Consider the following 25860-nt stretch of genomic DNA (forward strand, 5'->3'; position numbering starts at 1 on the left):
GGAAGCCCGGTCCTTTGGATCGGAGAGCAGGATGCAGAGAGAAACACATTTCTATGGCATTTGTTACGTCATTAAATTTATATTTTTCATTAAATTATAACAGAATTTAGGTAGCGATGGTTTTTATAGCTCACTTACAGCTTACCGCATAGGGTGTATGTATATATGCCACTGTCCCCGTTCGTTTTATAAATAATACCTCCTCTTGGCTTATTGAATCCAACAAAAAAAAAATGAAACAAAAAACGAAAATCAAACAAAAGAAATTTTCCAAATAAAAATGACTCGAAATCACTCCTCGTCACTGTCATCATCGGTTACTGAATGTCCTAGTTCGACTAATCTTGCACGATATTTGTTGATCTTCGATTCCTTAGCATGAAACAGAGAAAAAAAATAATTAAATTTTCAGATCGTAGCCTCACTACCACTCAAAAACATTGTACCTGATCGGTCAACAATTCCATCAGATCCTCCTGATCTTTACGCAATCGGCCCATTTCCGACAGATGTAAACTTTGCTCCGTCATTTCAAGTGCTTCGTTCAATTTACTATTTAAGAGATCCACCTCCTTGACGAGACGACTATTCTCCGATTCGTAGAAGCTGATCTGTGTGTTCTGACTGATGCTGTCCTTGCGCAATTTTTCGGTGTTGTTATTTTGATGATGACCACCGGTCGTGGCCGACAGTTGAGCTTTCAGCAGCACATTCTGATCGTACAGTTGGGAATTCGTTTGTTGCGCTTCGGCTAATTGAATTTTCAGCGCTTCGACCTCGTCGCGACTGATTTTAATGGAATCTTGCAGCGTTTGCAGTTTATAGTCTTGCTCTCGTATTATGTCCTTGTATTGGCCGACAAGACCAGATGCTTCGTGACTGAGTTCAGTTAGATTGGGCTCTTTACCGATGCCACTCACTGTTTTGACGATGACAGCTGTAATCAAAATGGAAAAAAAATTGAGTGTTATGTGACCGGGCAAACACTGATGTACACTCACCTTCCAAAGCTTTGAAAAGCTTGCAGAATTCAAAGTCCAACATCAGGTCGCCAGCATTTTTGATATTGATTTGTGGTTGTTTGGCCGCCCTGCTGTAACTCTCATGCTTCGATACTTCACCCAGCTTCTTGTTGTACAATTCTAGTCCGATTCGTTTAACAAGCAGTTGACACAAATCTTCCCGCTTGTAATTCGTCACCGAATTGTCATTGAACTGTATACAGATGCCCATCAGAAAGGCACACAAACCTTGCACCAGAAACTCATTTTCATCGTGCTCGTTTGCACTAATTTGTGCGATAAGATATGCGATGCTGCCAGGTGCCGATAAAAATGCTTTCACGGCCAATTGACAGTGGCACTGCCAAGTGCTCAACAACATCAACAAACCGATTTTGCTCTGAAATTTGTAGTTGCCCTGCTGCAACAGAGTGGTACATTGCTGCAGTAACGATATCGGTGAACTGTTAACTGATGTTGCGAGCAGCACTCTCAGAAGCTGCTCCTTTTGTACGGGATTTTCGATCAAGCCATGCATTAGCGACACGGAAGCAAACCAATTCGCTAACGAGTCTGTGCTGAATAAACCTCCGCACAACAGTTGACCGGCGGTTAATGTCGACACGTCTGAACTGGATGGCAGAAGTGTTTGAATCAAATTTGTCTGACCAATTTCATTGCGATACAAAAAGCATTCGAAGCAGTACAGGACCGAGCATCGCAGTGCTAGCGGCTGTTTTTCGTTTACCATAGACATTAGTAACACCACGATTGCCGGCCTAGGTGGATTGCTTGGGGCCATTATTGATCCAAAATATTCCTGATTCGTCATGTCACCGCGAATCACCTCACCGACACAGTTTATCGTTTCCGATAAGATTTCAGCCGGAACACCGCTGCCCATTAAAATGTTACACATTGCTTCCAGCAGGCCACAGGTTCGCATAGTTTTCTGGCACGACGAAATGTTCACTTGACTGTTACTGGGGCTGACTAACGCTCGAACAATCTGTAGCATACAGTGCATGTTGGATACTTTCTGCGGCGAAAGACCAACCTCGTCGATTTCCGGTGGCATGATGAACATCGGTGCTAATCGTTGAATGTACGAACCTTCCTTGAAAAATTGCTGATTCGACGAATTATTCCTCAGCAAATTCAGCATGAGAATCAGGCAATCTTCGACAACGATACCACCGTCAGTACCTCCCTCCTCTCTGATTACATCAAACAGGCGATCGAACGCACTCTCGAATGCGACAATTTTCTGAATGTTTGCATTCCCTTTGGTCAATTGGATGAGCAACAGCAGCGCGTCGTTACGTATGACCTCACGGCTATCGATCAGAAGATCCATCAGTTTCGACACAGCCATAGGGCTTACGAGAACGATCTCTTGGATCTCTTTGTGTTTGTTCGCTAGAAGACCGGTCAACAATTTAATCGCCGGCCATCGAACTTTAAATTCAAATTCCTCCAGGAAGTCCAGCACAACCGTGACATTCTCTTGCGATTTGATGAACATTTCGGTAAACTGTTCGCCAACATTTACGGTCACTGTGGGATTGTCCGCCTCTTCGTCGAATTGTTCCTGTGACGTGACGTTGCACAGTGTGTCCAGAGCGTAGCCGATTATCTCACAATCAGCTTTGTCCATTTGAAGCACCTGCAACAGGGCTGGCATTCCCTGAGCACCCACTTCGATTCGATATTTACGTGACAGAGCTTTGAGGGCACGGCACGCATCTCGACGGTCATCTAATAGTGTTGCGGTTGCGACTCGATCCACTAACCGCTCAACCTACATTTTTGGAGGGCAAAAGTAAATCAAATTTTCAATTGGCACTGTCCTATTTTAGTGGTGGTATTTAGAATGGTGGTGTCTGTAGGCACTATTACCGTTTCGGCACCGGATTGCTGTTCTTCTGGTTCGGGAGCACCAAGTACACTTTTCAAACCACTTTTTAGAAAGTCCATTTTGCTGTTTATTTATAAATTATTCTCGGAAAACAAATAGTTTTTGACATTATGTACACGTCGTCGACATATTTTTTATCCTGAACAGTGGTGCCAGACGTTCAGATACTGTTAGCAGTGTTAGGTGGTAATGGTTTGTTGTTTAAAAATGTATATTGAGATTGAACATTTAGGTGTGCCTCGTGTGCCTAACTGACTATTTGCATCAGAGGAAGTATTTGGAGGCAAGGAACTATTCTCCGATGAAGTTGGTGACCTCCAACGAAACGATTAAAAATGATGTGAGTTAAAACTTCACTGCTGACATCAATGGATCGCCAACACGCCCTAACCAACACAAGTCTGAAGTGAAGAAGAAGATTTTATTTGGTTTGTTGTGTTGTTGTGTGTCAATCTATTTTTGTGATACAAAAATAAGTCAGACCGAGTAAAGGGACTCACTTCTCCCGTCAAAATGGCGAACCAGGAAGCTGCCCAAGTAATGTCTCTGCCACTACCACCGGCACAGTACATAAATCTATTCAGCGACGAAAATGTGCGAAAAAATAGAGTGCCCCGTCAGCCACCCCCATTCGACAATTACTCCATGTTCGGCAACACATTCAACAATGAGGAAATGATCCGATCGCTGGAAAGCCAGGGTTTCAAACGACTCATTCCCAATCATTTCGATCGACGCAAGGAGCTGAAAAAGCTCAATCATTCGCTGTTCGCCAACTTTCTGGACCTGATCGATCTGCTGATTCATTTTCCCGACAGCCCAAGACGAACCGAAAAAATCGACGATCTGAGTTTACTGTTTGTGCACATTCATCATCTGCTGAACGAATTCCGACCGCATCAGGCTAGAGAAACGTTACGCGTCATGATGGAAATGCAAAAGCGAACACGAATTGAAACGACGACCCGATTTCAACGGCATTTGGAAAATGTACGAGATATGGTCAAGACGGCATTCACATCGCTACCGGACGTGGACATGGAGAACAATAAATTTATGCCGGTGGAAATGATGGACGAGGATAAAGTTGATAAGTCGAGCGAAAATGATAGTTGCATTGATCCATTGGATCGCCTAATGTGTAGTATAGTTGACGAAATGTAAATTGGAGGCTTTCGAATATTGAGAAAAGAATGATTTTTTCGTACTTCTGATCAATTGGTTTTTGAGTTGATAACACCCTGATTGAGCCATCGGACCCATCGAAGAAAAATAAAGTCGACGCTGACAATGCAACGCGAACAGCATCTTCGTATCAGAGTCTTGCTCAGAATTCTCTATCATTCGAAGTGTCTTGTCTTGTTGTCTCGTGTAGTCTCTGCAGATTAGGCAACATCTTGAAACTATTTAATGGGCACAAGTGGTAGCATGACATAGTGCGTTGGATAGGTCTCGGTGCTTTAAGTACGAAACACGCATCCGTTAGTGCAAATGATGTATATAGCCGCTTCACAAAAGGAAATTAAAAAGAAATTGGAGTTGGTCAGTTGTTGGTGCAGTAGATACCTAGTGTTGATAAAGCACTCTATGGCTTGGTTCTACACTACTTATCGTAGAAAGACAAAAAATACTCAGACACGATAGGTAGTGGATACAAGTGGAGTGGTTAGTTGAACTCACAGCACCCTATGTAGCTGATGCACCATAAACTAACCCATTCCGAGTCCTTTTTTTTTAAAAATGGAGAGGCGGCTGCAGCGGAACTACAGACTTCATTGAGACCAGCGGATACGTGTTCCGCAGTCAGGATATCATCATTGTTCTGTATTTAGGGCGCCGAGACCTATCCGACGCACTATGCCACTATTTCAGTACGCCTGGTTATGGATACAGCAGTCCAAGTAGCGGACAAAACAAAAAAAAAACTCCTAAAAAAATCTCGTTTTTTCTGTCCAACAATTTCTCCTGTCTCTCGGCATTAATAACAGGTGATATCTGACCCCGAGGAAGAATCAATGAAAATCTATAGTCTATCCAATAAACATTTCACCTCTGCATAGCACTGCTCCTAGCATTAACATAGAAGATATTGCGAGATTGTTTTGGAATCAGAATAGGCTCTTTCGCTGTGACATGAGTCATGTTTTCCAAGTGTGAGTTGAAACGCACAACACATCCAAGTGTACACGGATGCATGGAGCAAATTTTGAGGTTTTTCGAGGCTTATTGCTATCAGTAGTACTCGGCGAATTTGGTACCATTCGATCTGTAACTATCCCTGCTACACGATAAACATTTAAAATTGAAAAAATCCGGCACTCCCCCCATACAATATACGAAAAACTGAAAAAATGTTCGAATGGATGTGGACCTCTGTCAACTGTTCTGGTTCATCCCCTTTTTCGTATGCACCCCGCTGAAAAATTGCATACGATGACACTTCTAGTACAGAATTTCGTCGGATTTTTTTTTTCGCCGGTGAGCACTAAGAACTGTCACCGAACAGTACAACAATCATCATCTGATATCTGGTAACTCAGCCGTGATTATTGTTTTTATTCGAGAACTATTTTAACTAAAGGAAAGTTTTTGTTAACATTTTCACAATAAAAATTTACTCATACCGGCATCGTAGTCACTCAATCGTCCATAATGACTGATTTGAACACCTTGATTGATATGGGCTTTCCGAAGGACAGAGCGTAATTACAATTTAATACCTATTCAGTATTGGGTGTTAAGGTTATGATTCCTTTTTTCTGTTGTCGTTTCCAGCGAGTGGGCCTTATCAATGACCAGCAATAAAGGTGTTGAGGCGGCAATGGAATTTTTATTGTCGCACACTGATGAGGCTATTCCGCCAGCGAATAGCTCCGAAACTTTGGTCCTGAAGCCGACGACAGATGAATCCAGCGAAGGAGGCACATCGGCCGAAGGACTCGTGGCAAAGTCGTTCAAATGCAACGAGTGCGATCGATTGTTCAAAGATGAAATGGAGATCCAGTTCCATGCATCCAAATCGGGTCACAGTGATTTCGCCGAATCGACGGAAGAGAAGAAACCGCTGACGGAAGAACAGAAAAAGGAACAGTTGGCAAAGCTGGAGGAAAAATTGAAACAAAAGCGTCTCGAACGTGAGAATCGAGAAAAGCAGGACGATCTAGAACGGGAGAAACATAGAATAAAGTCTGGCAAGGATATGGCTGAAGCGCGCAGAAAAATGGAGGAGCAGGAAATGATCAAAATTGTGGAGCAACGAAAACGAGAGAAACAGGAGGAGAAAATGGCACGTGAACGGGTTAAGGCTCAAATTGAGTCTGATAAGGCAGCCCGACGAGCTAAACTAGCTGCGTAAGTATTGGTTTTTATTATTAGGCTTGACAGACGATAGGGTTATTGATACATGGGAATGAAGCGCTGTTAGATCGACTGAGTGAAAAGGTTATAGATTTTCATAGAAAATATTGCGTGCAAGATTCATGTTGTGGAATTGTGTTTACGCTAGATAAGCTAGAGGATTCCAGTACTCAGCCTACAGTCCGAACAGCCCGTGTAGCAGTTTTTATTTCATAATCTTTATCACAGCGAATGTTAACTCACTATTCCTTCACACAGCGACATGGGACAACCGGCACCGCCAAGTCCAGTGGCCGCACCGGCACCAGCACCAACCGCTACTGCAACGCCACCTACGAAAACTGCCGACTATACTCACACACGCATTCAAATCCGTAACCAGGATGGCAGTACATTGACTGAAACGTTTGAAGTGAAAGAGTCACTGGCTGCGATTCGACTTTTCGTCCAGTTAAAGCAAGGAGCAGCGACTCCATTCAATTTAATGACCACATTTCCACGACGTGTCTTCACCGAAGAAGATTATGATAAGCCGTTGTACCTGTTGGGACTGGTTCCTTCGGCGGTTTTGATAGTGACGAAGGCGTAGATGGCATGTTTGTTTGTAGGTGTGGTTTGATTAAACTGTATACTGATTTCAATCGTCGATTTATGGACAAAATAAAATTAATTTCAATTATTTGGTAACGATCTGCGTTGTCTGTTTGCTGATTTTGTATTTTGTATATAGGATAGGACAGAGAAAATCTGTAAATTAAAGATCAGTGGCTGAGAGGGATGTTTTCTGACATACAAAATAGACACTGTTGAGTTATTATGACTGAACAGGTATCCCAGAACCAAGTTGGCTTGGAAACACCCCTTGGGGGCCATTCGGTAATCGCCCAAATTCACAGTATTGCCAGTCCGGGCCTACTGATTCCATAAACGAATTTGTACTTTCATGAGAGTGATCACATCTCACATCTTTAACCAAATCTGGGAAGAGACCTTAAACGTCTGACTTTGGAATGAAATACTGACGGACTTATAGCACTCAACAATCCGAAAAATCAACCCTTTGAACAGGTCGCTTCTTCTTCACCAGACTACATCGTGAGGTGCAAGGAAAATATCTTCGTCCGAGCGGTGCATGCTAAGGGGGACATGGCAAGAGTTGACGTATTGTCAAAAAAATAGTTTTTTTTTATCAGAATGTCCATTTCCAGGCACTTCTGTTTATTTATTCCGACGTTCAATTTGAGGGTGCAACATGCTGGTGTGGTGAAAGTAAACAAAGCTGTTGCTGCAGCTATCACGACAACTTAACTAAACTCAATGGCATAAAGTGGCGTCCAATTGCTCCAGCCATGGCAAAGCTAATTTAACCTTCATTCGATACTGTACATCTGACGCAATCGGATTGTGCTCCATGTAAATGGTCGACAATTTCTTGTTCGCTTGCAATTGGTCGATGTTTTTCCAGTCGGCGATTTGGTTACCGTTCACCTTGTGGACGTAAAACGTTAGTATGAAGTGGAGAGCGAAAGGAATGCCGTGCACTTACCCAGAACTCTTCGAGATCTGTTAAGTGGGACACATTGTCGATGGATTTCAATCGATTTTTGGCCACATCCAATGTTGTCAGCAGTTTATTTCCTTCCAAATTTTCAATCTTCTCGATTCCGTTCTCCGATATGTACAGCTCCTCTAAATTCACCAGCTTGTCGAGATTTTCGATTTTAACAATTCGATTCGCTTGCAATGCAAGACATCGCAGATTCACCAACGCGTCCAGATTTTCGATTTTTCTGATTTTATTCTTACTCAAGTACAGGTGAGTCAGATTTTGCAGTGAGTCAAGATTTTCGATGACCTGCAAGCGTTCCGAACGTTGTAGGATTTGATCGTCAACGTTTTCGTACACTTTGTCCACTTACCCGAATGCGATTGTCTCCCAGTTCCAGAGTGGTCAAGGTCGACAACTGTTCAAGATTTTCGATTTTCGATATTCGATTGGCGCAAAGGAAAATCTTCTGCATGGCCGGTAGATTCGACAGATTCTTTATCTGAGACAATCGATTGAAGCTGATGTCCAACCACCTGCGAAAATGTTGAGAATTAGTCGACCGATTAATCGAATAGTTGTGATCGGATCTTACTCTAAACTGATCAGAGCATCCAGATTTTCTATTTCTTCAATTTGATTGTCGTACAGTTCCAATTCCTTAAGCGTCGTCAGCGTATCCAAGCCTTCGATCTTTTTGATTAGATTCCATCGCAAATACAATCTGAAGAACAGACGAAACTATTGGCAATCGAAACTTGTTGAATGCGTTCGGACGGCCGGCATTGTTACCTTTCAATCCTGACTAGTGGCTCGAAATGCTCCATCTTCGAAATTCTCTTATGATTCAGATAGAGCTCCTCCGTTTCCGGATCAATTGTAATGATTTCCTCTAAATTTGTGGTGTCTGGTTCATTGGCTGGAACAACAGCATTTTCACTTCGGACGACAACGGCCTTCCTATCGTCTAGACATGGAGTTGTCTGGAGATTATTTTTCATTTTTCACACACAAATACCACAGATCGTTACCTGATACTTCGTCTCTGTCTGCCATTGTGTGATTGAATTTGATTCGACTGATTTGCACCGGGTGAGTAAGATACGCCTCACAACGCAAGAAAATGTAATACAAAAACTCTAACGGAGCGTATAAAATAATGTGTTTGGGTATCGACGATTTTTTGTAGTTTGACTAAATGTCAAACGAAACGTCACAGAAAATGAAATAGTAGAGAGAGTAGAGAATATTATAGGATAGAGACAGATATAATGAAAAAGGGGAATTCTCTTTGTTTCGTGTATCCGTAAGACGATGGCGCTGATCTTTGGCAAAATATTTGAATATGGCTTGATGACACCAAGTAAATGGAACTGTAGCAATAAGCTGGACCTTTCGCTAAAAATACTCCTATTTTATGTGCTAAAGATGGTTTGAAGAAAAGAAAAAATGTGCTATCCCTCGAGTGGAGTTACCTGACGAAAAATCACAACAAATCCTTCACTTTATGTTCGCAATATTTTCGACTAAATCTAGAGTTTGTCTCAACCATAGTGACGCAATTTGCTTCACCTATTTTTCAGCTGACTAACTAATACAAACTTATACGTTTCGATAAGACTATTACACCCGTATAAAATTGAGTCACACATTTGGTAGGGTGGTAACTGTCATTTATCATTCAACAGAATAGTTATTTATGCAACAAGTTGAGAAATATGGTTGTTCTTTGTCACTAGACAATATGATGAATGAAAAAATTCACTTTTCGCAGAAATACGTTTGTTGACTTGCGGCCAGCACTGGTTTTCGAATTTTCTTATCGCTAGACAACAAAGTACCGTACTGTCTTACTTGGACATTCGTAGCAAAAGAGTAATGTACTATTATACTGGTGAAACAGGTAGTGGTAACACCTTAAGCAACTTTATGTTGGAATTTCACTAACGCTTGTTGTCTGTATGTCAACTTCGACAAACTACCTAATCTCACCTTGGATCCTGTTAATCTGTTACAGCCGGCTGTCATCTGTTATCGACAACGACAGCAATAATAAACGACAAACTCTGCCAAATGAGATCTTATATAGAAAAAATCGTGTTCAAAACAAATGAAGTAAAAGATTTCTGAAATCAATCTCTGAAAATCTTCGATCAAATGAAGTAATAGATCAGATATTAAAACTGTTAATATGCCGTCTGTGAGGTTAAGGTTGTATACCTCTAATAATTATAATTATTTCTCACGACAAAGGGCTCTGTGTCAGTCTGGCTGAAGCCCTAAACGTAAAAGTAAAATGAGCGCACTATTCTATTGATGTCAAAAAGATGGAAATAATTAGATTAGATTAGGATTTTGAGAATGTACAGTCGAAAGACTGGACAGGCACTTGGATCGGTGATCCTTTGTACCGTTCTCCTCTTGCCTTTGTTTATTGCAACGAAAATTACAAAAACTCACTTAAATTCGAAAAGATTCACAAAAAACTCAGAATGAAAACGAACACAAATTAAAATACTGGGAAATGTCAAGGAACGACTTGAAGAAAATCGGGTCCAGAAGTCAATTGTTAAAAGCCTGAAGTTAATGGTAAAATTGTCTTCAAACTCATGGGAAACTCTTTAGAAAAATAGCCAGATTGGTAATGACCATTGAGTTAAGAATCAAATCAGAGTCCCTCAGCTCTGGTTTACCTATAATAAGTTTCCTAAAGAACCTATACCTGGGATAGAGGCGACAGAGGCTAATGATGTGATATCCAGTTTCATCACCAAAAATTAGTAGATTCATTATATGGTTTGAAGATATGGTGACAGAGTCAAAATAAAAATCTCCAAACGAAGACCTACGAAAACGAGTTTTACCGCTAATATCAACGTGTAATCACGAATTTTCGGGAGTTCCCACGAGTAAAGGAATTTGTTGCCTGCTAACGGGAAAGGTGACCATTACAAAACCATTTGCCCCTGCGAAAATAATCCATTTCATCGAGAATATTTTCAAGAAATGTAGAAAATTGGCTTTTAAATGATAACGAATGTAGGTAGATCAAAAAAGTTCAATCACTTGCACACTGTGAAAGAAGAAAAGCTTAAAAATGAGGATAGTAGCTGCAAACTATCTTCCCAAATCCACATTTCTAAATTACACCAAACTTTTATTATCACAAAGGAGAAAAGTTTGTTGCAAACAAATGTGAAGATGTCGCATTGAATTTTAATTAAAAAATTTCATAATCCTAACTTATATGCTATCCAGCTTGAGTGTACAGCTAATCTCAGATGCTTAGAAATTGGTTTACGAGATGTTCACCGAACGCTGAAGAAATGAACAGTAAGCCACGTGATATTTAATAACAGTAGTGTGAATTGCAGACCGAATTACATTTGAACAGAAAACTTTTGTTTTGTTTTCATATCCCAGTAATATCTGGAATTACCGAATTACCAAACTCAATTAGTAAGTTTGGAATCATCATACCAAAAGGGACGTGTTTATATTGCATGTTTTTCATCCAGACGACGTGCAACAATAATAAAATGTATCGTGTGCACCGTACATCGCGTCGTTAGTGTGGTCTGTTCAAAGTAAAACTTTCAAAACAACACGCAAAATTAGCGGAAAACTTTAAATTGTAAAATATATTTTTTCATTCATAAATAATGATTAAAAAACACAACAAGCGAAGAGCTGCTATATATTCACTGCACTCATTTAATTAGCTCACAGCTTTGAATGAAAATTTGATCGTTATTTTTAGTTGAATCTCTTTCACATTTCGCTGTGTACGAAACATACTTGTGTCGTGATATTGTGGTATATTGGGATACATAGACTCAATCGAACTATCTCAGTCATGCACTTTATAAATAAAAACAAAATAAATCAACTATCTATAGTCATGCGTGTGTACTAGCTGCTGGACAGGGCCTATTTTAGGGGAGTTAAATTCCCGAAAATATCCTAATTTTTTCGACACATACAATTTGATCCCTATCGCGGATGTTAACACTTCAATCCATGATACATCTATGATTTTAACTCATTCTCTAAAATAACATCAGATCTAAGTGCTTCCGTTATTTTGATGGTCTTTTTTGACCATTTTGGTACTATCTGACCCAGATTTTCACGAACAAAATTTCCAATTACTAAGGAACACGTTGCAGTCTAATGGATATCCTAGCAAATTGACGGAAGCCGTTCAACCCACGATCCACTACCAGCTCATGGACTACAACATGATAAGCCAACTGTAGCAATTCCGTATTCCAGAGGCTTGTTTGAAAGTCTGAAATTTATTTGCAAAGAACATTTTACAACAGTTGGTAGAGGTGACAACAATGTTAAAAAATATTGTTTCAGTAGACTGAAAGATAAGACAGTCAAGTTGGAACAATCTAATGTTGTTTACAAAGTCACATGCTCTTGCGATGCCATTTACATTGGACACACGAAACAGAAGTTGAAAAGAAGAATGTACCAGCATAAATACAACGCCAAGATCAAGAACATTGATCATAGTGCCATCACCGAACATGCTGTTACATTAAATCATGAACCGAAGTGGGACGATGTAGAAATCCTCGAATTTGAATACAACAAGAAGAAACGTTGTGTTTTAGAAATGATCCACATAAGGAAGAACCCAAATTGCATCAACAAACAGAAAGAATCAGTTTTTCTTTCGACTGCATACAATAACATCATTTGAATTGTCGCGCCGAATGAGAATGCCATTAAAGTTTTGTTAGTCGTACTTTTGTAAAGCGGATGGCAAAGCTTTTCTAGGAAGTGGTTCTTTATGTTTTCTAAGTTACTGTTGTGATTTTGCCGGTTGTTGTGGAAGAGTTTTTTCTGATTTTATTAATGTTTTTGACGAAGTGTTTGTTTCTGTAAGTTGATTTTGCTAATGTAGTGCGAATAGCATTTTCTTATAATCTGTTTTATTTATGATTTGTGCAGACGGAACATACACAGAACCTTTGTTGTGGGCAGTTTTTGCTATTTTGTACGAATGTAATTATACATAGGTACGCTGTGTCTCTTTATACAGCTATGATTTGTGTTGTTATCAATGAATTATTTTTGTTACAGCCCTGATGATGTTCTTGAATTAAGAACAAAATATATTGGCAAAAACTAAGAAATTTGTCTTTTGATTGAGCTATTCCGACAATCTAAATATTCATTGATCAGCTCATAAATAATTGAAATTTTCTGATAAAATGTTTTCGCTGACTGCTAAAGCAGAATGTCTATGTTAAAACAAATGAATTAAAAGATTTTGGAACAATGTTAAGTCATATAGCTCAGAAGAGGTAGACCGTGGTTAAGAATCAGTTCGGGTAATTTTAGAAACAAAAGCTGAACTGACCTGAATCTTGCCAGGTTCTTCACCATTTTTATTGCTAACAAAAAACTATTTTGCATGATTGATGAAACAACTATCACACACAGGTGTTGAATACAAATTTCTCGCCACACTAAGCCGTTTCTTTTACATTCTATTCCTTTTCATACGATTAAATCAACTCAAATTATAAATCTATAACTTGATATCGCTTTGGGCTATAACAGCGAATGACATGTCCCGTGATCACACAAATCCCTTACGCCAACAATTAAATTTTGATTCCAAAATCATTTTCATTCAATTGACCCACTTTTAATGCGAAAATGAAATGTGGTACTGCGGTCAGCGAAGTATCAATACCAAGACCTGTAGGAAATTATGAATGAACGGGACGCACGACTTCCATAGCCGTTACAGGGGGTACATGCAATGCATCGCATAAATTCAATGTTTTAGTCGTGTCTACTGAAACTATACGCCAATGCCAATGCCAGAACATGTGTTATTAGTAAATATTCGCATGCGGTGGGTTGTGTGCATAATAGTTACTGTGTGCTCGCACATTGTAATCTCTAGCAAATTTTCTTCTCATTTGCGAAAATAGATTTTCTCTTTTGTATATCTAATTTAATGCCCTAAGTGCATTTGCAAGTTAGTAGAGCTGCATAGCTCAGACTAAAGGCATTCAAATTTTCTTATACGATTACTTATTGCGGTGTTTCGTGCAAAAATGCAAAAATGTTGATTTTCGTCAAATTAATTGTTTTATTGAGCCTTTTTGGTGATGGAGTGATCGGAAAAGTTATGGCACCAATTGGTATGCACGCTTTTCAATTGATTTGTCGCTTAACCGAAGAACCGGCATAATTTTTGTTAATTTAAAATGTCGCCAGGTGCAATTTTCGACGAGAATAACGTTAATGCAGAGCTGGCCTTTCAATCGGTTATATTTAGAGAGAATATGTACAACAAAGACGTAGAATTCGTACCGAAAGTCGTCAAGGTTTCCGTCTCGGATACATTTTCCATTGAAAAACAAGGTAAAAATTTTGAAAAGCAAAAGAAATAAATCTTTTCATTCCGTTCATCACTATATACCATCGCCCTCTGACATTCGCATTAGAACAAATATAGAACAAAGAGTTATGAGATCTTCAGTCCTACGGTACACACTCAGAGATATTCTTTCATATTCTTAAAATTCTCCCTCCGCGTTAGACATAATATGTTATGTTTTGAGTTCCTATTTCAATGACTTGAAAACTTGGATTTATTTTTGTCCGTACGAGTTTGATTCGACTTAGTGAATATTAAATTTAAGTAAGTACAATAGATTGTTGAAGGTTAACAATCACTAAAGTCAGTTTTTTTATCGAGTAAATTACGAGGCAAGCCCATCATGTTACTAAACTAAATCTATTACTTTTCTTGTTGCGACAACATTTTCATGTTTGATACAAAATCTTGCAGTTCATTATGCCTGCTACATCCTCTACTGATAGTACATTACTTGGCAATGGGGCAAATGATGGAAATGGTACTTCTTGTGTGTTTACCGACCTCGGCTGCCAAGTAAGGTATTTTGACTACTTACCAATGGGACAAATGATGGAAATGGAAGTTCGTGTGTGTTCATCGACCTCGGCATTGTCTCCATTAGCAAATTTCACACAAGAAGTGCCATCATTTGCTCCATTGGTAAGTATTAGGGTATCAAACCGTACATTATTTCTGTCATTTATTCTATTGTCTTGACGTCCTTACTATTTTAACTAGTGGTCATAAGTCCAACATTACTATTATACCGATCACTTGATCGTCTGTAGGTGTGGTTGCGCTTATGCACTTCTATCTAATCTATTTTGACAATTTGGAAGTTATGTACTGAGCCGAGTGGTACATAATCCAAATCGTCCAAATAAATATTTAGGATAGAGGCATGTGCATATGATATCTGCCGAAAACAGATACATCGAGATAAACAAATTTGCCTTAGAGGGATAACATCGAGATTATAGTTCTAGGCAGATAAAATATCGTTTGTGGTACTGTGGTTAAAACTCACACTAACTTCTCGGTAATTTAGGGCACCGAAGGCACCGAACTTCTCCTAAAACTGTTGAGACATATTTCGTAGTCACAGGTTGGTCTGTGGCCTCTGATTTTAAACCGAACTAGCGTTAAATGGAAAAAGTTGTAGGGCAGTACCATCAGAAAATCAATAAACATATGAACAGTAGAATCAGTAACAATAGAAGCTCACTATTGTGTGTTCTATTGTCTGCTCTATTGATTACGTGTTCGGCGACGTTTTTAAAAAATTTTTGTTAGTGAATGAACAGTGAATGTAGTTTAGGCTGTAGCACAGCACTGCTTCTAGCACGACCACTCATTTGTCGAAAGTCAAGAAGCAGAGCTGTGGCTGTAGGTATGGTATGATCATTTAAAAACAATTAGGTTTGGTATCGCATCAGCGCTGTAGGTATGTCTTTGCAAATTCGAAAGAATTTTGTACAGGAGCATATCTGTTGAACGCACGAACATTTTCCGAGTTTCTAAAGAAACTGGGGTGTCTGTAACTTCGATCTCTTAATTGAGGAAGATGTGGCCTCGGATACGTTGTTGGAATAGGAAATTGCTTTATGTGTGAAAATGTTCAATAAGAAATCTATTTCAGTTTGTGAGTTACTATCAGAAGGTGTTGTCGCCATATTCGGACCGAATGATAGACTTTCTAATGGTGAGTTTGTTTCGAAAAGCGATGAATGGTAAATTTTATCATCTGCATTATTGAAGGCATTGTTAGTTCGATGTGCGACGTCTTTCACATACCACATTTTACGACGAATTGGATGGTATCCGAGGACACAATGTTTGACACACACAAATTCACGAGAAATTTTTTCCCGGAGAGTAACGCATATTCGAGAGCTTTGGCGGAAATTGTGGTAAACTTCGGATGGACCAGCTTTACCGTTTTATATGACAGCAAAGAGGGTAATTGAGAAAAGAAATCGCAAGATCTATTCCTACTTATGATATTCTCGATACTCTGCACAGGTCTAATGAGATTGCAAGATATTGTACAAATCAATGGGCCAGATAATCCACCAATTACAGTACAAAAATTGGATGACATCACCGATTTTCGACCTCTGTTGAAAGACATCCACAAAAACGGGGAAACACACATCGTCATCGATTGTGACACCTCAAAGATTATAGAGATTTTTCGACAGGCCAACGAAGTTAAAATGATGGAAGAGTATCAAGTTGGTAGCTCAAATAATTTCAGAAACTTTGGTCGCTCAATACCCTCATTTTCTTTCCCAGAATTACTTCATCACTACCACCGACGCTCATATGCTAGATTTTTTTGAATTGAAATTCGTATGTGGTGCACCTCTTTACTGACTAGACAAAATTTAATAACGAAAATGTATAGGTCCGTGCTAACATCTCCACCATTCGTCTTGTGGATCCGAACAGTGTTGAAGCGACAATAGCCGTTCAGGACTGGAACCAGAACAGTTTCAGAAGTCAAAGTTCTGTAGTGTATTTGGCCGAGGAAATTCAGGTGCGAAAGAATATTTTACTATTCGTCCCGATGTTTAGTCCTACAGAATTTAACACCGTAACCAACTAGTAATATTATCCGACTCTCCCATCAAACCGATCGCATGTAACATTCCTTTTCCATTTGTTAATTAAATATATTTCCAGACGGACGCAGCATTGATTCACGATAGCGTTAAAATGTTCGCTAATGTTGCTACCGAAATTGACGAACTGAATCCGGTCCCACTCAGGTGTAACGGGAAAAATTCTTGGTCTCAAGGGGAAGATATCATGAAGGCATTTGATGAGGCAAGTATTTTATCTTCCATGTGTGACTATTTCATACATTACTCGTTTCTGTATATAAACTCTAAGACATACGTTAATTCTGGTTTTCTAGGGATATAATTCTATTATTACTCTTCTAGGGTAAATTTTATTTCCGTTTTTTTTATTTTGAAGAAAAAAACCAGTGACCCGACGGAGATTCGAACACGGAACCTCCGACTTATGAACAAACTACGCTAACCATTCGACCACAGAGGCTTCGGGTGTATCAGATATACATACCCTAATGATTGTCTTATGCCGCATTGTGCGACTCAATTTATAAAGTATATAAGCAACATGTACTGCAAAATGTGTCGCGTGTATGTGTGAATGCCATGTTGGAATTCGTTTAGAGCAAAAAATAGTCAAATTTTGATGAAACGGATACTATTCATTCAAAAATTTCTTCTTTTTTTGTTTTACCTCAAGATTTCTGTAAATTATTTAGTGTTCCGATTGAACTTATCTGCCGAGAAATGTGCCATCGCAAATGTGGTGTAAAAATGTGTAAAAAAGCGTAGGGTCTCAGTGCTCAGCAGAAATTCGTACGAATGAAAATCAACTTACGATAAAGAGATGAGCATAGTTTATTTGCAATTTATTTTAATAAAATGAATAAATAAAAAAAAATGTTTGGTGCGGGAAGAGAACTCACGACCTCATGCATAAAAAGTTCACGCTCTAGCCAATTCGGCCACTGAGATTGATGATTCCACTTAGTTTTGTTGTCATGAAACCCCACATGTATGTAGAACATAAAAGCAATGAACATAGATGCTCGCATAGATGTGTTAGTAAGTCTGTCGCAGGTAGTCCGATCAATTTAAAAAGTGCACGACAAAATGTCCCGTGTGTATGTTTAGAACGAAAAATAATCAAATTTTGACTAAACGGATTCTCGTTATTCAAAATTACGTTGTTTAGTGTTTTATATCAGGATTTCTGTAACGTTATTAGTTTTTCAATTGTACAAATATCTGCCGAGAAATGTGTCATTGCAAATCAATATGACAAAAAGGCTAAGGTCTCGGTTTACAGCAGATATTCATTCGATTGAAAATCTACCTACGATACCGGAGATCAGTTTATTTACAATTTTTTGATAGAAGATTGAAAAAAAAAACAAACAAAAATGTTCGTTGTGAGAATAGAACTCACGATCATGTGCATAAAATTGACGCGCTCTAGCCGATTCGGCCACCGAGACTTACGATTACGTCTCGATGTTGCCATGATTTTGCTTGATTGTCACACATGATGCTTGTATTGTGTACTAGATACACCAAATATTTCAGTGGTGTTTGTGTTTGTATGTCTTCGAGTTTATATACAGAAACGCTGAATGTATGAAATAGTCACACATGGAAGATAAAGCATTGTATTGGTAGGCGAGAAAAATTCTCGAATCACTTCTTATGTACATATTGTATACACACGCGTTCGCTACGCTCACTTGTTATATACAATATGTACATACGAAGTAATTCTCGAATTTGTCTCGCCTACCAATAAAGTACTATTGTTCCAAAAACTCATTTTTTCGACGGAACTTCCGTAACGGACACATCTGGGAAAGAATGAAGATAGGGTCGAAAATGACATAAGCGGGAATGAACTCTAAGAGAAAAAAATGTGGGAAAATGTTGCTGTGTTGGTACTAAAATACTCTTTGCCGCCGGCTAATATGTAATTGCTTTAACTAGGTAAAAAAATATGAAAAGCAAAGTTTTCCTGTAATTTTTTTTATCCGAGACGTAGTCGAGGTCATTAAGTCCTTTTGGTCGGTCTATGACGTCCTCACTCGTCAAACCAAAAATGTATAGCCACCTACGTGGTACTGTGCTTTACCACGTAAACCATCTTACGTAATTCCTTGCAAATTGTGGTCTTGCTTCGACTCGTTCAGAAAATCTTACTCTTGCCAAATTAATAAAATTTCGAGGTCATACTGGTGATCTGCCTTCCGTATGTGAAAGGACAGTATAAATCAGCGAAAATAGTACATTACTATACCAGTGAAGTAATTTGATATCTCGTATCCAGATGAGTAAAAGTATCCGAGGGCTTCAGCCCGAGGTACTTTTACTCATCGTGATACGAGATATCAAATTATTTCACGTGTAATGTATGGCGTTTTACTTTACGAGCGAGGGAAAGGGTCTTCACTAGTGAGGGAAAGGCCACATTATCTCACTAGTAAAGTAAAAAGATTTACTTGTGCGACATTTCAATATTCCACTTTCACTTGCTACCCGTGTTATGGTGAATGTGAATCTTATTTGATTTGAGTGCATCCACATCCTGAAGATGAGGAAAATCGGTCGGTGGTTGTTGAGAGTAGGCAGAATATTTTTTTTCGTCTTGTCGAAGGACAGACACCCGAAATTAATTAAGAGCCAAGCCACATGGGACGAATCTCCAAAGTTCAGCGATGACTTCCGTATTATGCCAACTCTGTGCTCGTCTTCTGCAGTTACTGAAATTGATTTATTCTACAAAAATCGAGTTTTCATAGAAAACCAACAACGGAATAACGGGCCGCATTTTGTTCGATGAAGTTGGTCACAGAAGTCATTTCACCATGGATGTGCTGGAGATGTCAAAGACCGGATTCCGAAAAATAGCATACTGGGACTCCACTCAAGGTGTCACATTGACGAGAGACTTAAGTGAGGTATACTCGAAGATATCCGAGTCACTTCACAATAAAACGGTAAGAATTTTATCTCGTTGTAAGGGGCTAAGAAACCGTGTCGTTTTTCTCGAAACATTCAGGTCATTGTTGCTACCATATTCGGTATGCCTTTCTTCAAAAACAGGTTAGTTTTGTGTTCTTTTATCATTTGCTATTTTTACACTTCAAAACGCTACAATTTGGTTCACTTACAGAACGGCTGAAGAGGGTGAAGTACTGGAAGGCAACGACCGCTACGAAGGCTATTCCGTAGACTTAATTGATATGATTTCTAAGGTATTAGGATTCAAGTATCAATTTGAGGTCGTGCCGGATGGCAGAGGTGGTTCACTCGATAAAAAAACAAACAAGTGGAACGGTGTGGTAAGGCAATTACTTGATCGGGTAGGTGAATACATAGAAACGCTATTCGTTACTCTATTTCACTGTCTTTTGTACAACCGTAGAAGGCAGATATGGGAATTTGCGATCTTACAATAACATATGAGCGACGAACCGCAGTCGACTTTACTAACCCGTTTATGACTCTTGGTAACACCACATTTTACAAAACAGTTTCGTTTTCATGCATACTATCGCTTCTAACAGGCGTCAGTATCTTATTCGCTAAGCCCATCAAACAGCCTCCAAAGTTGTTTTCGTTCCTCGAACCCCTTTCGTCAAGCGTTTGGATTTACATGGGAGCAGGATATCTGGGAGTCTCGATGTTTCTCTACATGTTGGCAAGGTACCTGCCAAGAAGTTTTTTTTTTATTCTTAAGACAATCGTTTTACATTGCTGATGTTACAGAGCTGCACCAGATGATTGGGAAGCTGCTCATCCATGCGAAAAAGATCCCGAAGAAGTCGAAAATGCGTGGACTTTTCTCAATTGTACTTGGTTGACTGTTGGCTCAATAATGGGACAAGGATGTGATATTCTGCCGAAGTAAGTTATTGGTCGACTTGTGATCCGATTTTATATGCAGTTCGGGGCGGTAGAAATGTTTAGGCTGACGTTTTAGAGATCAGATAGCTAGTGCAGCTCTGCTTGTGATTACTCTTACTCTTTCAGAGCGATTTCTACGCGCTTAGTCGCTGGTATGTGGTGGTTCTTCGCATTGATTATGTTGTCGTCGTACACAGCAAATTTGGCTGCATTTTTAACCAAGGAACAATTGGATGCTAAAATTGAAAGTGCCGAAGATTTAGCGAAACAAAGCAAAATTAAGTACGGCGTTATGTCGGGTGGTAAGGAATCAATTGAGTTTGCATTCGTTTGACATTTCCATGACCGTTGAGGATCATGAGTGGGTCGTTACATTTTCTCTCCATCCGTAAACATTATTCCCCTTGTAGGAAGCACCCAATCATTTTTTGAAACATCCAATTTTTCCCTGTATCAACGTATGTGGTCAGCAATGGAATCAGCCGAACCATCGGTCTTTGTGGCAAGCAATAAAGACGGCGAGGAACGCGTGGCCAAAAGCAAACGCAAGTACGCCTTCCTTATGGAGTCGTCTTCCATTGAGTATATCGTCGCGAGAAATTGTAACTTGACACAGATTGGTGGACTGCTAGACTCCAAGGGATACGGGATCGCGATGCCAGTCAGTAAGTAGATTTTTGAAATGTCAATGCCTGGCTACTATGTGTAACATACAAAAAGTCCCATGATCGTAGTTAATTTATGTAACACAGATACCAAATGTCATGTGGAATGTATGGAACGCAAGTACATGGTGTAACAGCACTGCACCTTGACGTTTGATTTGTTTTTATCAGAGAGATGATAATATGACGGATGGTCGTCTCTCTGGTTTTTGTTTGATTCATTGGTGTTGTCCAGTACATTTAGATTCAACATTTACTTTTGCTTTTCTGTGTAATAAGAAACAAAATGTCTTCGAGTTTAACTATAATCATCCATGTTGCGCTAGTCAATTTTAACTGTTTTTGCTTTCTTTGTTTTACAATATTGAAAGTGAAATGGCTGCACAACAAAAATTTCTTAGCATCAACGGCCGACTATCTCACGTCAAAAAATACAAAAATACCTGGAACCTCATTTAACTACGGATGATATCGAAGGAATTTGGAAGAGATTCGGGTCATATCTTTCCACCCTTTCCAGATATTATGAATGCGATAGAAAAGTATTGTAGTGCCGATGCATATTCATACTGTGTATGACACTGTTACTACTACTGCTACTTTCGTACAGTGGATAGTATGTAAAATCGCTACAAGAAGTTCAGAGCCTAAACAACAGTTTCAGTTCAGATCAATTTTCAAATTGGAAATGATCGACGTGTAGAATAAAGATGCAATATTAATGTCTACTTTCCACAAACTGCAAACATTTATTTTTCGAGATTATTACTGTGACGAAAGTCTGCTGATTTTTCTTAGAAAATTAAAATTCTCCACCTAGGTATCGAACTTGAATTCAGCGACAATGTAGCTGAATCAGTCGTTAACAGTTTCAAATTTTGAAATACCTTACGATGGATGTTAGCTGCAAGATAATTTGTTAATCCAGTGGGGTATCCCTCGCCTACGCCATTATGTAACAAATCTCTCTTCCAACTACAATTGTGACTTCTGGCTCCAAAATGCTCCGTACATGTGGTCAAGAAACACAGAGTTACGCAAGTCGAACATCAACAAAGGACGTTTTAAAATATCAGAAAATGTGGGCGTGGCAAATGGCTTGACTACTACACTTCCTAGGCTTATCTCAAATCTTAATAAAATTCTAAGCTTTATCCGTGGCTCAACGCTTTCCCGTTAAATATATTCTTCGTTTTCCTATCAGAAGGATGTGCTATGTGACAATAAATACAGACACATCTTCGTAGTATCGTAAGTAATTTGACGGTCATAACGATTGTAATCGAAAATCATTGAAATAGGAACAAACTGAAACCTGAATTGACCTGAACCAGATCTGATAGATTTTGACCTGACCTGATTTTCGTTGAACCTGAAAATATAAAACACTGACCGAACATCACTTCTACCTGACCTGAATTGACCTGTTTCGCAAATTATTTTAACAATATATTGAGAAATAAGTTACAAATGAGCATGAAACCACGTAACGAAAAACACGATTTTAGAACTCCGCGGCAACGGAAACAATCAAAAAATATGCAAATGAACCAGGTCAATCCTGGTTATTTCAAGGTTAAATTGGAAATATATCAGGTCAGGTCGGGTCAAATGAAAATCAGGTCAGATCAGGCTTTGATTTTCAGGTTCAGATCCACTGACAGAAAACAGAATGGTTGCCTCTCATTTTTAAGTACAATCAGGGACCCTGAAAAGAAATATTTTCCTATTTGATTTTTTACATAAACTACACAGTTTCATCGAACTCTTTCCTATTGTTTTCTAATACTTTATCTAAATCTTTTGCCGATCCCAATATGCATCCCAATTTGCCGTAGAGATCTTCGCATCATCGATAAAATACAACAGTCCATTGAATTTTTATCATTTTCATTCATGTCTTCCAAAAGCACTTTACGCAAACAATGCAGTGCATATGATCAAATTTGGACGATTCAAATACTTGCCTAGCATAAATTTCATGAAAATGGCTCCAAGAAATAAACATTGTCTTTTGTTTTCAATTTGTTGATTTTAATAGCACTTTCCTTATTCGAAGTTCAAGAAAATTATCAATCGAAGCATCCAGTAAAAGATTTGTTGAATCGAATTAATGAAACAATTTCGGATATATTGAGAGCTCTCTCTGGTTTAATGTAGGCAAAAACAAAAAATCTAACAAGACAATGAAAACCGATTGGTTGCGAATGTGTATGCGTACGAGCAATGTATTTTTGGAATGACAAATTTTCAGGATTGAATTATGAATAAAAAGTGGTGACAAATTAGTGGAAAATAATTAATTTAGATAGTTTGCCTACTGCATTATCAAATTAATTTAAGTTTTCTTTAAAAAAAGCAAGAACCGAATGAGTTATGTACGAAAACAAATCACTCAAACACAAAGTAAAGTTTACGATTTTACGGCCAAATTAGGGCTTATTATATAAGAACACATCTGAAACCTACACAATTTATAAGACTTTAAAACAATTTTAACACAAAACTCGAACCTGTTTCATTCCTTCTTACACAAAATGAAAGAAATGTTAAAATCGAAAAGCACTCGACAAAACCAACAAATCAACAAAACAAAAAAAAAAAGACGTCAATTACGTAGCAGTCGCTGTTTCTCCAAGCACTTGCGTTCCACACATTCCACATGACATTTGGTATCTGTGTTAAAAAAATTAACTACGATCATGGGACTTTTTGTATGTTACACATAGTAGTGTGTGATGAAATTGACAAACTTATTAGATTCACCGTACCGTACCCATGTCAGCCAAATTGTCTTGAAGATGGCCGAAGACGGTAAATTACAAAAACTCAAAACGAAGTGGTGGAAGGAAATAGATGCAGGTGTGTGATAACGAGACGTTAAAACGAAAATTCGGTCAAAAATTCTCCAAGTTCTGATTTAAGGCAATTGCGAACAAGAAAAGCAAGATAAAACGGAGGGAGCATCTAAACTAGGAATTGGCAATGTGGGTGGTGTTTTCGTTGTTCTGGCGCTAGGGTGCTCGTGCGCATCGATATTGGGCATTGTAGAATTTCTGTGGAACGTCAAAGATTTGGCTATCCAAGAAAAGGTTAAAAATGATTTGATCGAATCCGTTGTAGTTGCAGTGGGTAAAAGATTGTAATATTACAGATTTCTCTGTATGATGCACTGAAAATGGAGCTGCTGTTTGCTCTCAATTTTACGATTACATCGAAGCCGGTGTTCAGTAATCCGAGCAAAAGTCCCACACCGAGCGAGGACATTGAAGACTCCCATCAGTCCACCGATACATTGAACACGATGTCGAAATTTAAAGGTTGATTTCCGTTATTTGTGGATTGTGAAATTGTGGTAGTCCCTAAATAAAGTAAAGTCTTGCAAACAGTGTATATAAGCTGGCTGTTAGTTAACGTAACTTGCGCAATCACGCCTTCAACTGTACTAATTGAGTAAAGTCAGGCGCATTCTTGATGTCTCGCCTAAATGTAGGCTAGATACATGCACACAAATTCATAGTCCGAGTAATTCAGAGTGTGTGCAACGTTGCAGCAACCAAACACACCATAACTACCCTAATTATGAAGCTTGAGTGAACTTTTTAAGATGGATGTAACCAATTTGATATGGTGAAAAAGCCAATGCAACCAAAATTTAGCTGTAAGATGAATCAATCGATCAATTAATCAACGGACGACTCTATCATCTGTTACCAACAATAAGAACAAAAACGATGATACCTGGGTTATTCAACCATACACATGAAAAATTAATGTTAAAACCATTTGAAGTAAAAGATTTTGAATCTATCGGCTAAAAATTGTTAGCCAGCCGACCCTGAACATTTATTCTTATTACCGTATTACTGCCAAGTTCGGGCTGGTTATCAAAATGCGCAAAGAATGCGAAGAGGAGAAAGGCGCCAATATAGGAATTTTAATCAAAGAGCGAAGGGAGCAATTGACCTTTCCCATTTTACCATGTGACTAGTCCGGCCCTGAGAACATCACGCCAGGTTTAACTGTGTAAAAACACCGCAACGTTAAAAAACCCAGACCTACCCGTTTCAAATCTAATATAAGTTAAGTGAATGGAATTAATTTGACGTCATTGGAAATAGAAAAAAATGGCATTCGCTCGACTATTGTACATGTACCATGTCCAATGAAATGTCTAAAAGCGCTTAGTGCAACCGAAAAAAAATTATATTTGAAAGATATCCCCGGGGATACAATTACAATTTAAATGGAAAAAAACAAATTTTTAATCCTTTTATAATGTTCTCCCACCCGTTTCACCGACTGGATTAAAAATGTATAACAACCGAAAATCTATAATATAAAGTTTAATGTTTGTCTCTCTATAGGAGTCCAGATCATGGTTCTGAAAGAACCAGGCAAGACAACTCTGAGTTGATCACGAAGGCGGTGACACACAAATTGAGTTCAGTGGCTACGGAGTTTATATGAAAAAAGCAACGTAACAAAAACAAAATTCCGAATTTT

General features: G+C 38.8%; 5 protein-coding genes across 5 annotated transcripts; 3 read left to right on the forward strand and 2 right to left on the reverse strand.

Annotated features, from left to right (window-relative positions):
• Nucleotides 1-52: 52 nt before the first annotated feature.
• On the reverse strand, nt 53-3250 carry LOC119078562 (general vesicular transport factor p115). Its single transcript, XM_037186131.1, has 4 exons — nt 2901-3250; nt 1002-2802; nt 447-937; nt 53-372 (listed from the first exon to the last, which is right to left on the reverse strand). The coding sequence occupies exons 1-4, from the start codon at nt 2976-2978 to the stop codon at nt 292-294; spliced, it is 2451 nt and encodes an 816-aa protein (XP_037042026.1). The 5' UTR covers nt 2979-3250; the 3' UTR covers nt 53-291.
• A 65-nt stretch (nt 3251-3315) lies between these two features.
• Nucleotides 3316-4133, forward strand: LOC119078582 (mediator of RNA polymerase II transcription subunit 7). Its single transcript, XM_037186159.1, has one exon. It carries the CDS (start codon nt 3433-3435, stop codon nt 4081-4083), a length of 651 nt encoding a protein of 216 aa, XP_037042054.1. The 5' UTR covers nt 3316-3432; the 3' UTR covers nt 4084-4133.
• A 1265-nt stretch (nt 4134-5398) lies between these two features.
• LOC119078575 (UBX domain-containing protein 1) lies at nt 5399-6966 on the forward strand. Its single transcript, XM_037186151.1, has 3 exons — nt 5399-5621; nt 5695-6270; nt 6535-6966. The coding sequence occupies exons 1-3, from the start codon at nt 5572-5574 to the stop codon at nt 6863-6865; spliced, it is 957 nt and encodes a 318-aa protein (XP_037042046.1). The 5' UTR covers nt 5399-5571; the 3' UTR covers nt 6866-6966.
• A 489-nt stretch (nt 6967-7455) lies between these two features.
• Nucleotides 7456-9025, reverse strand: LOC119078574 (protein phosphatase 1 regulatory subunit 7). The gene is made up of 6 exons (XM_037186150.1): nt 8854-9025; nt 8615-8789; nt 8418-8546; nt 8196-8358; nt 7823-8131; nt 7456-7764 (listed from the first exon to the last, which is right to left on the reverse strand). The coding sequence occupies exons 1-6, from the start codon at nt 8876-8878 to the stop codon at nt 7591-7593; spliced, it is 975 nt and encodes a 324-aa protein (XP_037042045.1). The 5' UTR covers nt 8879-9025; the 3' UTR covers nt 7456-7590.
• A 4822-nt stretch (nt 9026-13847) lies between these two features.
• Nucleotides 13848-24740, forward strand: LOC119078561 (glutamate receptor ionotropic, kainate 2-like). The gene is made up of 19 exons (XM_037186129.1): nt 13848-13995; nt 14072-14218; nt 15856-15918; nt 15975-16175; nt 16239-16450; nt 16512-16568; nt 16624-16755; nt 16902-17045; nt 19582-19779; nt 19842-19885; nt 19956-20145; nt 20208-20292; nt 20350-20488; nt 20552-20689; nt 20816-20991; nt 21100-21354; nt 24115-24216; nt 24280-24446; nt 24509-24740. The coding sequence occupies exons 1-19, from the start codon at nt 13917-13919 to the stop codon at nt 24677-24679; spliced, it is 2700 nt and encodes an 899-aa protein (XP_037042024.1). The 5' UTR covers nt 13848-13916; the 3' UTR covers nt 24680-24740.
• Nucleotides 24741-25860: the final 1120 nt, after the last annotated feature.

Source organism: Bradysia coprophila, unplaced genomic scaffold (assembly GCF_014529535.1).
Source record: "Bradysia coprophila strain Holo2 unplaced genomic scaffold, BU_Bcop_v1 contig_297, whole genome shotgun sequence".
NCBI lineage: Eukaryota > Metazoa > Arthropoda > Insecta > Diptera > Sciaridae > Bradysia > Bradysia coprophila.